The following is a 14487-nucleotide window of genomic DNA, read 5'->3' on the forward strand; positions in this document are numbered from 1 at the left end:
CAGCTTAACTGCAACCTCCCTTCAGGTAGTTGTAGAGAGCAATAAGGTCTCCCCTGAGCCTCCTCCTCTCCAGGCTAAGCAACCCCAGCTCCCCCAGCCTCTTCTCACAGGGCTGTGCTCCAAATCCCTCCCCACCTTTGTTGGCCTTCTCTGGACACATTTGAGCAACTCAAGATCTTTCCTGAATTGAGGGGCCCCTTTCTATTGACCTCAGTGGGTTTGAACAGCTTACTGGTAAGAAAACTATCCATAACCCCCTTAGGGCCAAACTTCTTGTTTCGTATGACTAATTTTGGTCCCATTTTAATGTCTCAATATGTACTTCATTTATGTTTGTGCCCATCTCTTGTTCTGCTCCGTTGTTTGCCACCGCATCCCTGCTCCTTATGATTAAGCTCTGTGATCCTGTGAATGGGTTTATTCAAATGGGTGTCCACAGGGTTTTAAAACAACCCTGCTGACGCTCAAGATCGTATTTTCCTGGCGCATTTTTCCATTCAACACCTTTCTGTTTAGAAATCTAATTTCACATTTCTGCTGTCATAAGCTTATGCCTTCAAATTAGATAGGCATGATCACCAGGCCTTGCCAGCTTACAAAGAAATAACACAATATCCCAGGGCCTAAAATCATGCTCAGTTTATTTCCACATCTATGTAAGTTTCTGTTAAGGGATAGGATTTTCTGACTGGTGTTCCTACTTGCATCTCTTAAAAGACACTTTAATATTTCATAAGCCAATTTGGTATAATTGATAGATACAGTAAATTAAATATTTATTCCTATTTTTCGCTGGTTTAGTGGAATTTTACACCTGCTGCTGACAGAATTGAAAGAGAAAACCAACCTGAAATATCAGAGAAATAAACAGTCCCCTCTACATCCATTGATTTTACATAACATTTCCACGCTTTAAAACTGCATTCTCTCAAACCATTACCTTCAATACTGTGAGTTTCAGAGATGCTAGGGAGCTGTGCAATTTTGAAGGCATGTTTGACTGGAACTACTCACTGTGCAACCATTGCTGAGGCTGAGGCGACAGGAAGCTCCAGAAGTTTCAACTCAAATTCCAACAAATTATTTAACATAGAAACAAGGTTTCATTCATGGGGAAAATTAACGCAGCGGGGGGGCGGGGGGACGACTCTCTCACTTCTCTGCATCAGTTGCTATAAATTGAAAGTATCCCATTTAGAAATTCCTTAATTAACGTGTTTTGCAAAGATCTGGAATATCAGCAAAAGAAAAATTGCTCCTCAGGCATTCAGGATCGTTTGTTAACAGAAGGCTGACCCCGCTCCACAGTATGTTGCGTCGCCAGTACATGCTTACTCGCTGGAACCTACTATTTCACAACCGGTTCCAAAGGTTTAATAGCCACATTCCTACAGGTCAAAAAGCAGAAACCTGCAGATCAGGCTTCAAAACCTTCTTGAGATCCAATGACAAGCCCTGGGATTTCCGGGGGGTTATTACACTCCTGCTTCTCTATGATTTCTTGTAGGGGCTTTGTGGTGCAGGGAGAAGCAAAAGCTAATGAAAGCAAAGCAAAAGGGGTGCACAGGAAGCACGGCAGAACTCTTTCATTTAAAAGAATGCTTTGGGTGAAGTGCTATGAAAACAGCTGAAAGGAGCAATGTGCTCGTGTGGCCAAGAAGGCCAATGCCATCCTGAGGTGTGTAAGAAGGGCTGCGATTAGTAAGAGCAGTCAGGAAGAGAGGGACCTGGGGGTACTGGTCAATGGTAGGCTGAACATGAGCCTGCAGTATGCCCAGGTGGCCAAGAGGGCCAGTGGCATCCTGGCCTGTATCAGGAACAGTGTGGCCAGCAGGAGCAGGGAGGTCACTCTGCCCATGTACACTGCGCTGGTTAGGCCACACCTTGAGTCCTTGTGTCCAGCTCTGGGCCCCTCAGTTTAGGAAGGAGGTTGACTTGCTGGAACGAGTCCAGAGAAGGGCAACGAAGTTGGTGAGGGGTTTGGAGCACAGCCCCGTGAAGAAAGGCTGAGGGAGCTGGAGCTGCTTAGTCGGGAGAAGAGGAGGCTCAGGGGAGATTGTAGCCAGGAGAGGAGGAGACTGAGAGGTGACCTCATTTGTGTTTATAAAGATGTGCAGGGTGAGTGCCAAGAGGATGGAGCCAGGCTCCGCTCAGTGGTATCCAAGGGGTAATGGTGGAAGCTGAGGCATAGGAAATTCCATGGAAACATGAAGAAAAATTTTTTCACTGTGAAGGTGAGAGAACACTGGAACAGGCTGCCCAGAGTGGGTTGTGGAGCCTTCCTCTCTGGAGATATTCAGGACCTGCCTGGATGCATTCCTGTGTGATCTGCTCTAGGTGATCCTGCTCTGGCAGGGGGGTTGGACTGGATGAGCTTTCGAGGTCTGTTCCAACCCCTAACATTCTGTGATTCTGTGAGGTAACCTACCTGCTGCTACAGGCAGTGCTGGTCACTTGTGCAATACACACTATCTACCCTAAAGTACCATAGAGTCACAGAATGTGCTGGGTTGGAAGGACTTCCCCTACTAGATCAGGTTGCTCAAAGTCCCGTCAAGTCTAGCTTTGTATGTTCCCAGGGACAGGGCTGCCACCACCTCCCTGGGCAGCCTGTTCCAGTGTTCCATCACTCTCATGGTAAAGAACTTGTTCCTAACATCCATTCTAAATCATTTTAAAACTGTTGCCCCTTGTCCTAGTGCTACATGCCTTTGTAAATAGTCCCTTCCCAGCTTTCCTGTAGGCCCCTTTTAGGTACTGGAAGGCCACTATAATGTCTCCCCAGAGCCTCTTCTTCTCCAGGCTTGAATTCCAACTTGAAAGAATCTGACATGAAAGACCATTTCCTTCCTACAAACTGTTTGTGGCTTCCTGCAGCTCACTCACTGGTCATTTATCTCTTTGGTCTGTTAATTGCAGAGGGCCAGCTGGCTCCAGCTCCCACCTCCACTGTTGCTCTTAGGGCTAGTTGTACCAGTAAATAATCAGCAGCTCCCATTAGAAATTTTTGAGCCATTCTCTTGCTCTGTTTCCCAATTTCCATCTTGACCAAGGTATTCTGCCTTCACACACAGTCATGGAAAATTTCTGCCTTCTAATGAAAGAAACCTATTTCTGCTTATATCTTCATTTACTGAACCTCACAGAGCTCTAGTAGGCAATGTGCAAGGTTAATTTTGCATATGGAAAAGCAGAAAAGCTAACACAGGTGATGATAAGTTAGGAACCATTCTGCTGCCTCAGTCTTACCCATCTTCTCATTGCCTAACTTGGTATTCTTCTGGTGAGAAGATCACGGTTTCTATTTGTAAATGGGGATGGTGGAGGTGGATAGTCAAGTGGAGCTGTGGATAACACAAAATCAAATAATACAGGACTGACAAATGTCATCTGGTTTACACTGCAACTTCCTCTTTGACTTCAGTAAAGGGCTATCTTGGAATTCATTCCCCTCCAGTAGAAGGCTACTGCTGTTCTTTGTTTACAGTAGAACACCATTAATAACACAGACCTTTCACCAAATTAGCAAACTGAGTTGTCAGGCTTCCTGGCATGACAAATATGAACAGCCCTGGATAACTTCTCCCCTCAGACATGGCTGTGCAGGTAGCACACACTTCAGTAAGCACATAAATAAATGCATAACAAAATGTGCCACTGCATGCATGTCTGGCTTTCCAGCTTAACAAACTGCAAAGAAATCAGCTTTTACTGTATACACTCTAACTCTGTTCTCCCTTCAAAGACTCTTAGTATTTAACCCCCCCCAGCCCCCAACATCTATTTCTCTCATGTATTACTTCTGTCTTCTGCTTATCCTTCTGCTGATCTTCTGATTCTACTGATTCATTAGAGCCTGACCTAATGTTTCTCAAACACTTCCTGTTCCTTCACTTCTGGTTGCTTATGGATACATTATTGAGTTCCAGACAGATATGTAAGTCTCATTTTGCATTTCTTCAAGGCCTGCTTCACTCAAGCCCAACATATTCTGTTACTACTCTTTGTATGGACTTCCATCAGTAATTCAAACACGCGACTGCACTGCTGGAACTTTCCTACTCCAAGCTTATCCATCACACCCACATCATTTCTGGTGACTGGCTGCAGCATCGCTGTTGAGCTTATAGGCAATTGCTTCATTTAAGGGAGCAGCCTTGTACTACCTTACTGAACACGAAGACTGTGCCACTCTGACCTGCTGTGTATCTTGGTTTTCCACAGCATGTTTTGTGCTTGTTCCTTTCACCAAGATTTCAGTGATGTTAACCAGAGCTCTGAACGTGCAGAACAACCGCAGACTATGCAGAATTCAGGACATCTGCTGCAGCAAACAGACAGGAAAGTTACCAACTAGTAATATAATTCCATAGTGTTAATTACTGTCCTGATGAGCCTCTTACAGCAGCCAACTGCAACCACTTCTACATATTCAACACAGTAACCAAGGCTATGTTCCTAAAATGACACACAACACTGCATCTGCATGGTGCAAAGTGCTGAAGTAGTACAAACTCTGCAAATTCAAGCTTCTCTAAAGGAATGGGCAGAGCTTTGGACAAATGAGGTATTGTCTGCATGCACACAGACAGCAGAAAGCCGACATAAACATAATTTTCTGTGCTCTCAGTAAACTGACAGAAACTTTAAAATGTGCTCATGCCCACGCTAGATCTAATCTGTACTGCCAGAAGATCACCACCAGAGCAAAATGGGATTACTCTCTGCAATGTGACAATGCAGGTGGGAGAAGCCTCTCCGTACTGTGCTTTGTTCTCTGTAGACAAGCAGTCAGAGGTAAGAATACACTGCATTTCAACAGCCACCTTTCCCCAGCCAATGAGCACAGCTGCAGCAGCAAGAAATCCTCATCACACCTTGGACTCACTCTGACTCCTGCTTGGTTGGAAGGACAGAGAAACAGCCACCAGATTGTGACCAAGAAAGTCTTAGTCAGGTGACAAATCCTCATCCCATACATTCAAAAGAGTGAGTCCTTACTAATCACAAACATTAAGGTTGTAAAAGACTCCCAGGATCACCAAGTCCAACCCAGAACCCTACTCTACAAGGTTCATATCCCCAAACACCACATCCAAACAACCTTTAAACACATCCAGGGTTGATGACTCAACCACCAGTTGTTTCCAACCACTAGCTTGTCTCCAGCCCTACACTGGACTGCCAGAGCTTGACATCTGCCACCCTGGAAATCGCTCAGAGCCCACTGACATCTGTCTCCTTTCAGAAAATGATAGCCATGCATTGCCCCTGATTTCTGATGGTCCTTTTACAGGACAAAATGTGCCCTTTACAGATACACTGTAAATTCAGTAAAGTTGGTTGCATTTCAGATGCCTAAAACAAGACATAAATTCTTGCTTTATATGTTACAAGGCCTCTTCCCTTGGTTTGTCTTTCATTTGGAAATGCTTTGGATTCAAGACTGATTTTGTATCAAATTAGAGCTGAAGTTGCAGACACATATTTAAATCACTACATATTACAACTCACATGCCATTGAGTGTACCCTCAGTTTTGTGGTTGAGCGTGGGATTTAAAGCCTGGAACTCAAAAGTGATCTCAGCTTGATTTTTGACTTCTTTATTATCTTTGTCTCACACTTCACAGGGCAATTTTAAGATTTATTCTGCCAGTATGTGCTTTGAGGACAAAGTGCCAAGCGGCAAGTATCATGGATTTCGGAAGGGCAGGTCCTGCCTGACCAACCTGATCTCCTTCTACGATCAGTGCTGGGCCCCATGCTCTTTAACATCTTTATTGATGATCTGGATGAGGGCATTGAGTCCATCATCAGTAAATTTGCTGATGACACCAAGCTGGGGGCAGGAGTTGATCTGCTGGAGGGTAGAGAGGCTCTGCAGAGGGACCTCAACAGGCTGGACAGATGGGCAGAATCCAACGGCATGAGATTGAACACATCCAAGTGCCAGGTTCTGCACATTGGCCACAGCAACCCCATGCAGAGCTGCAGGCTGGGGTCGGAGTGGCTGGGGAGCAGCCAGGCAGAAAGGGACCTGGGGGCAGTAGTTGGTAGTAGGCTGAACATGAGCCAGCAGTGTGCCCAGGTGGCCAAGAAGGCCAATGGCATCCTGTCCTGTATCAGGAACAGTGTGGCCAGCAGGAGCAGGAAGGTCATTCTGCCCTGTACTCAGCACTGGTTAGGCCACACCTTGAGTCCTGTGTCCAGTTCTGGGCCCCTCAGTTTAGGAAAGATGTTGAGTTGCTGGAATGTGCCCAGAGGAGGGCAACAAGGTTGGTGAGGAGCTTGGAACACAAGCCCTGTGAGGAGAGGCTGAGGGAGCTGGGGTTGCTTAGCCTGGAGAGGAGGAGGCTCAGGGGAGACCTTATTGCTCTCTACAACTACCTGAAGGGAGGTTGTGGCCCGGCGGATGTTGGTCTCTTCTCCCAGGCAACCAGCACCAGAACAAGAGGACACAGTCTCAAGCTGCACCAGGGGAGGTTCAGACTGGATGTTAGGAAGAAATTCTACACAGAGAGAGTGATTGCCCATTGGAATGTTCTGCCCAGGGAGATGGTGGAGTCACCATCATTGAAGGTGTTTAGGAGGAGACTGGATGGGGTGCTTGGTTGCATGGTTTAGTTGATTAGGTGGTGTTGGATGATAGGTTGGACATGATGATCTCGAAGGTCTCTTCCAACCTGGTCTATTCCATTCTATTCTATTCTATTCTATTCTATTCTATCCTATTCTATTCTATTCTATTCTATTCCTTATTTAGTAGTCTTGTTTCCTGTGTTTGTTGCATTTGCCAAAACATACCTAGTTTTCAGGCAAATTTTGCTAGTTTGGTTCCCTTTCTTCTCTTTCAGTTCTCATGAAACATTTGCTTGGTAGAAGTTTTGGATCATGGTGGTGCACACCCAGCAGTAGCAATGTCATCCCTTGCACTTAAACCACCTAAACCTGCCCAGAGCTAATTTTTGTAAGACAGTGCTCAAATCAGCAATATCTATTGGTACCTTAGTATTTGTCCTCCCATTATTCATATTAAAACAGATCTGCACCAATATCACCTACAGCGTAAAAACCTTACTTAGAACTGAGGTAAAGGGTTGTTGTTGCGACATTCCAAACCACATGTCTTGGACTCACTCTTCTTCTAATCATTAAATTGTTACATACCTTCCTTAATTCAGGACTAGGTTTTTGTGCACTGGGATGTTCTGGCTGTTCATGTCTTCATGCAATACTGCAATGTCCTAAGTTTTCTGTGGGGGAACCTTGTGGCAGTGCTCCCTGCTTTTAGAGACAAAGACTATATACAGTAGCCCCTAGCCTGTCCCTCTCTGGATGCAGCACACAGCCAGCCTATTTGTGCCTTTGGGTGAGGTCTGATGTAAAAACTGTAAAGCAGGATGAAGCCTGGGAGGACCAACAGTGGGCCCTCCTGAAAACCACAGGACACAGCTTTTCCTCACTGTTTGGAATGGAATGGAATGGAATGGAATGGCATGGCATGGCATGGCATGGCATAGAATAGAATAGAATAGAATAGAATAGAATAGAATAGAATAGAATAGAATAGAATAGAATAGAATAGAACAGAACCAGACCAGGTTGGAAAAGACGTTTGAGATGATCAAGTCCAACCTATCACCCAATACCATCTAATCAACTAAACCATGGCAGCAAGTGCCTCATCCAGTCTCTTCTTAAACACCTGGCTACATTATTTCTGTTCACTTTGGAAAGAACAGTATCAAAGCATCAACTATTAGTGTTCCATAGGACTGTTCATTCCAAGAGACTATGAAGACACATGTAACAGACATAGCTTGCAGTAGTATACACCAGGCAGTGAAAACCACTGATTAGTTTGCCTGCTTATTGTCTGGATACTGTCTGATAGAGTCAGAGATGAAGTCAGTTTCCCTGGAGAAATTCTCTACTCAAATCACCATCAAGACCTTCAAGAAGCCCAAGAAATGGCAGTGGTTGTTAAAAAACCAATGACTAAAACCGTGTTGATTCAATGCTGAGCTTCTCTTTTGGTCATCTAACTGGAAAAAAACATACTTCTTTGGTAATGACACAGAGCCACCAGTGTACAATCACACCTGCCTCTATGCTCCTCCTTAGCACTGCAAAGATTATTCTTGCCAAGTGAGTCATGGTCCTTAGAGGGCTGTCAGCCTCTTTCACTGATAAATAGGTTCTTAAATGTTTCAGAAGAATTTTAGCACATCAGTCAAGCCTGTAAGGGTAGAGTTAAAAAGAATTTAAGAGAACTGGGTGTCTGCTCCCATTCTGATGTCTTTCTCCTTATGCTAGAGAAGGAAGCAAAAATAGTCATCATACTTTGGAGATGCGATTTCAGATACAGGAGCCAAGAGCCACTGAATCAAATAGGGGCAAATTATTCTTATACCTCACTGTGAAGTAACACTTTTTCTAGAGTTCATGCAGGTGCAAGCATTAACATCTTGTACAGAGCCACGTCGTGGAAAGTACTGTTTCTATGACTGGCCTCCACCTCCAGCACACTGCCAGAACCTGCATGTCTCACTAGGCTCAGCTTTGCTTGCTGGTGTGCAGTGAATGCTTTCTGGGGAGTCCTGCAAGGGCTGTGATTCAGAGTACAGCTGCTTGCCTGCAGAAGTGGCCTATGCAATCTGCTTTGGATATAAAAGTGCATGAGCACAGCACTCCAGCCTGAGCACAGCCCTCAGTATTCCTTTAAGACGCCAGCCGCTGCAGACGTGCATGGTTTCTCGACCTCTTACCATCCCTTTCCAAGTCAATGGTCTGGCCTCACGTCCAGTGTGTGACATCTCACCTGCTAGGTGAATCAGACCAAATGTAGCATGCCATAGTGCTCAGCATACACCAATAATTTCTCGGTCCAGCACAAGAAGACTGCATACACATCGCCGGGAAGTTATTTGGGAGAGCAGACATCTGGGCTGTATTCCCTGGTCAGTTAATTGCTTTGTGCAAAGCAGAGCAACTTTATCAGGAGCAACCGAGATCCTCAACAATAAATACACTGTTAAATTGACCTCTGTGGGGGTGAAGAACCTCAGTCAGAGAGATCATGTCCCAGACATCTCAGGAATGCTTTTTAAATCAGCTTTGTGTTACGCTATCAGCCTTCTGAGGCTCACAAATGAGACAAGTGGGAAATAGATACATTTTATACACACACTGCAACACATCTAAGTGGCTTTGTGCTTCAGGACCCAGGTGAATGTTTGCATGCTCAGCAAGGGCAACATAAACACCCAGGATTCTGTGCTCCCTCCACGATTGCCTTACGTTGTACAGTCTGAAGTGAAGAGAAAACAGTTTAAGGACTGCACACCATGTCCTCAGTTGGACTGATACAGCATCAAGCAAGGCAAGGCTGTAAACCAGATTATTGTGATCATCTTTAAAAAACAAAAAATGCCATCCAAGCATAAAAAACACACAGCAAAACAGTTAACCCTCTTCTAGAGCAATTTCGAGAGTATTACTTTGAAAACTCACCTTACAATGCCTCATGATGAGCCCTTCTTACAGCACAGCTGAAGGGGAACCACATTTTGGTGTAAAGGACAGGAGTAACGGATAGGCTAGGCTAGGCTAGGCTAGGCTAGGCTAGGCTAGGATAGCATAGCATAGCATAGCATAGCATAGCATAGCATAGCATAGCATAGCATAGCATAGCATAGCATAGCATAGAATTGAATTGAATTGAATTGAATTAACCAAGTTGGACAAGACCTTTGAGATCATCAAGTCCAACCTACCACCCAACACCATCTAATGAACTAAACCATGGCACCAAGCACCCCATCCAATCTTTTCCTAAACACCTCCAGTGATGGTGACTCCACCACCTCCCTGGGCAGAACATTCCAATGGCCAATCTCTCTTGCTGGGAAGAACTTCTTCCTAATATCCAGCCTAAACCTCCCCTGGCATAGCTTGAGACTGTGTCTTCTTGTTCTGGTGCTGGTGGCCTGGGAGAAGAGACCAACCTCCACCTGGCTACAGCCTCCCTTCAGGTAGCTGTAGAAAGCAAGAAGGTCTCCCCTGAGCCTCCTCTTCTCCAGGCTAAGCAACCCCAGCTCCCTCAGCTTCTCCTCATAGGGCTGTGCTCCAGACCCCTCCCCAGCTTTGTTGCCCTTCTCTGGACACGTTCCAGCAACTCAGTATCTTTCCTAAACTGAGGGGCCCAGAACTGGACACAGGACTCAAGGTGTGGCCTAACCAGTGCTGAGTACAGGGGAAGAATAACCTCCCTGCTCCTGCTGGCCACACTATTCCTGATGCAGGTCAGGATGCCATTGGCCTTCTTGGCCACCTGGGCACACTGCTGGCTCATGTTCAGCCTACTATCAACTACTGCCCCCAGGTCCCTTTCTGCCTGGCTGCTCTCCAGTCACTCCGACCCCAGCCTGCAGCACTGCATGGGGTTGTTGTGGCCAATGTGTAGAACCTGGCACTTAGATGTGTAAGATGCAGCAAAAACTTCTAAAGCCAGTTTGGCAGTTGAATCCACTGTACTGTAAAACTAATGTCTCCACATCAAACTAATTACTAAGGTCAGGTTTATCAGAGTGGTTTCTTTTAAATCTTCAGATACAAGGAGTTGGGGCTGTTCAGTCTGGAGAAGAGAAGGCTCCGACGTGACCTAATTGTGGCCTCCCAGTATCTGAAGGGGGCTACAAGAAGGCTGGGGAGGGACTTCTCAGCATATCAGGTAGTGCTAGGACTAGGGGGAATGGAATGAAGCTGGAGGTGGGGAGATTCAGGCTGGATGTGAGGAGGAAGTTCTTCCCCATGAGAGTGGTGAAGCCCTGGAATGGGTTGTCCAGGGAGGTGGTTGAGGCCCCATCCCTGGAGGTGTTTAAGCCCAGGCTGGCTGAGGCTCTGGCCAGCCTGATCTAGTGTGAGGTGTCCCTGCTCATGGCAGGGGGGTTGGAACTGGATGATCCTTGTGGTCCCTTCCAACCCTGACTGATACTATGATACTAAGTTGCCAGGTCCTGTCATACCCACAAGATTCACAGAATCAGAGGAAACAGATGGAAGAGATCCCAACATCTGCTTTCTTTTTTTTTTTAATTTCTTTTATATCATGGCACCAAGTGAATAAAATTATCATAGAAACTAAAGATAGGATTTAAAACAACTGTGCCAAATTGCCCTTTCACCAAAAATGCTGCAAATAGACAAATGAAACAAAATTCAACCGGAATCTGAGATTCTCAGCAGTCCTGACAAATCAGAATCAGAAACTCTGGCCTGAAATAAATGTATGTAGGGCACCAACAAATTCTTATTTTCATACCTACCTACAAAGAAAAAGTAAGAGACTCGGAAAAAGGAGATTACTGCATGTATTCAGATGGATGTGCACCATGAAAAATTAATAACTGTGGAAGGAAAATCATTAACAATAGGGCCATCTGCTGTATTTCAAACAAACTACACCACCAACAAATCTGAAGATGTTCAAATGCTTTACAACCTGAGTTTTTCACTACTCTGTATTACAAAGAATTATCACAATGGTCAGTAACACCAGGCGGCCAAGAGGGCCAATGGCATCCTGGCCTGCATCAGGAACAGTGTGGCCAGCAGGAGCAGGGAGGTCATTCTGCCCCTGTACACTGCACTGGTTAGGCCACACCTTGAGTCCTGTGTCCAGTTCTGGGCTCCTAAGTTTAGGAAGGATGTTGAGTTGCTGGAAGGTGTCCAGAGAAAGGCAACAAAGTTGGTGAGGGGTTGGGAAGACAGGCCCTGTGAGGAGAGGCTGAGGGAGCTGGGGTTGCTTAGCCTGGAGAAGAGGAGGCTCAGGGGAGACCTTATTGCTGTCTACAACTACCTGAAGGGGCAGGGGCTGGTCTCTTCTCCCAGGCAACCAGCAACAGAACAAGAGGACACAGTCTCAAGCTGTGCCAGGGGAGGTTCAGACTGGATGTTAAGAAGAAATTCTTCACAAAGAGAGTGATTGCCCATTGGGATGTGCTGCCCAGGGAGATGGTGGAGTCACCATCTCTGGAGGTGTTTAGGAGGAGACTTGATAGGGTGCTTGTTGCCATGGTTTAGTTGATTAGATGGTGTTGGATGATGGGTTGGATGCAATGATCTGGAAGGTCTCTTCCAACCTGGTTTATGCTATTCTATTCTATTCTATTCTAGTCTAGTCTAGTCTAGTCTAGTCTAGTCTATCAGTTTGAATAACAGGAAATGTGTATTTCTTATACCTCTTCCAATTAAAAGCAGTATTTAGTGGCATAATACTGATCCCCTGTATCTAATTACACCAATTGACATCATAGCTGAGTGTGTAAAATCCAGAAACTCTTCCCATTACACTTGAAGTAGATAAACAGAGTTGTGCAAGGAGACAATGAGGTCAGCAGCAAGTTGAATGTTTATTTAAATACTGAGAATTCACTTGGATGAGTTTTTCTTGTTCTAAACTAAGAAGAAACTCTGTATCTGAAGAGCTTACAGTGGAGAGGGGAAAAAAACTCTACACAAAAATGAGGGACAGTTTAGAAGCCAGTCTAACCCAGGTGGTTCTCAGTACATCTTTACAAGTCCCTATACCAATATACTTGAAAAACCCTCTCTTAAGCATGGTGAAAGAAGCAGATGTCTGGAACAGAGTTCAAAGTGGATAGCCTTATTCATCAGTTCTGGGGTTTGCATCTTAAAGATGGCATTAACACAGCCCTCAAATCCTGGTTAAACAAGGGAAAACTGTACCAGTGCAGACCCAAAGCTGCAGAGAGGGTAACACTACTGCACATCTAGGCTCAAGCAGGTACTTTACTGCATTCAGTCTGCAATGGCTATAGCTGTGCAAAAACATAATGCCCACAAACTACACACAGTCCCTAAAAGCTCCATCCCACTCAGGAATGTGTTTAGCTGAAAGGTTCAGAATAAAATGCAGGCAGACTCTTAAACATCAGGTCAAATGTAACTGAGTTTTCACAGATAGGGAAGAATGGGTACTTTTTTGAAGTGACAACTAACTGCCAGTAGTGACTGTCACTGCTTTTGACTGTGTCACTTCAAACCAGTTATAATCTAGCCCATCCCAGTGCTGGCTGGAGAGCAGAGGGCTCTTCCTCTCAGTGCATTTCCAGGACAGTTCATTTCCCTGAATTGCACTCTCACAGAGGTGGTTACAAGAAGTGACTGCAAACCAGAAATCACAGAATCATAGAACGGTCTGGGCTGGAAGGGACCTCCAACCTCCACGCAATCTAGACCAACCTCCACGCAGCCAGCAGGGACATCCCCAACTCGATCAGGCTGCCCAGGGCCTTGTCAAGCCTCCCCTTGAATATCTCCAGGTAAGGGGCATCAACCACCTCCCTGGGCAAGCAAGTGTCCTGTAAAGTACTTTAACAGAAGTCAGCAAAATCTGACACCACCACAGAGAGTTTTATTTTTCTGCAATCAGTCCTCTCAATTATAATACTAACTCCATGATAGGGCCAGTGTCAGCATAATTGCCTAATCTATTACTAAATCACTTTTGCTGAGATGGAATCAAAGTGTGGGGTTTTTTTCCCCCCTGTTGGAATAATTGCTTAACCACAGGTTTATGCCAGCAGCTCAGCAGTAAGAGAATGTTTAGTTTCTCAAAGCACTGTCTGCATTAGTAACATTCATTCCCAGCAGCACATTTACAATATAAAACTGATATTGCTCTCTTTATTTATTTTAACAAAAACCTTCATGAAGAGTGAGGATTCAGGAGGAATCTTCAGATCAGCTTACAAGTCATCTACTGCACTACAGCTGCTTGGATAATGTCTATCTGTCCCGAATGCGCCTGTCCTTACTAAATACACCAAGGAGCAGATATCTGACAACAAATATTCCTTGTTCCCCCAAGTTGTGTCATTTAGCAGTTTTAAGTGTTAACACTGAGTGCAGTTTCTGTAGGTTAGACACAATAAGTGACACTTCATTACCACACCTGCAGCGTCAGAAATTGCTGCGCTTTTTTTGCCTCTACGATCGGCAAAACTAAACTTCCACGGCTGTAATTTTTTAAGCTCCACAAATAATACAGCAAAGCCATTCTTAGCTTAAAAAAAGAAAATTGCATGTACTTACCTGCCATCATGGCTATCATGCTGGCTTTGTAGACATTAGCAAGGGACCCCAGTTCACCTGTTGCCAAGATTGTTTTCATGTGAGCTTCTCCACAGGCCTGCCGGCACTGACGGATCTCCTCGTAGAGACCTGTGGATGAAAGCATGTGGCAATGATCAAAGTTGCCTGAGAGACCTTTTTCAAGTATGGCTGTAATTTCCACTTCTGGATTAATTTCCAATCTTATAATTAGTCCTAGCACTCAAGAACTTAAGTTTTGTAAGTTCAATAAATTACATGACTGGAGGTAATTAACAATGCCACACAGTTTCAGGCTTAACTTAATAGCTATTAATGTCAGTTCTCTCAAAACTGAGAATGTGCACAGT

At 45.0% G+C, this 14487-nt stretch overlaps 1 protein-coding gene across 1 annotated transcript in view; it reads right to left on the reverse strand.

Annotated features, from left to right (window-relative positions):
• The window catches only part of DERA (deoxyribose-phosphate aldolase), a 69938-nt gene that overhangs the window by 27307 nt on the left and 28144 nt on the right, over positions 1 to 14487 (reverse strand). The window contains exon 6 of the mRNA XM_054167838.1: positions 14120 to 14248. Within this exon, the coding sequence (XP_054023813.1) occupies positions 14120 to 14248 (129 nt within the window). The remainder of the gene's footprint in view (positions 1 to 14119; positions 14249 to 14487) is intronic.

This window comes from Dryobates pubescens, chromosome 15 (genome assembly GCF_014839835.1).
Source record: "Dryobates pubescens isolate bDryPub1 chromosome 15, bDryPub1.pri, whole genome shotgun sequence".
Classification (NCBI taxonomy): Eukaryota; Metazoa; Chordata; class Aves; order Piciformes; family Picidae; genus Dryobates; species Dryobates pubescens.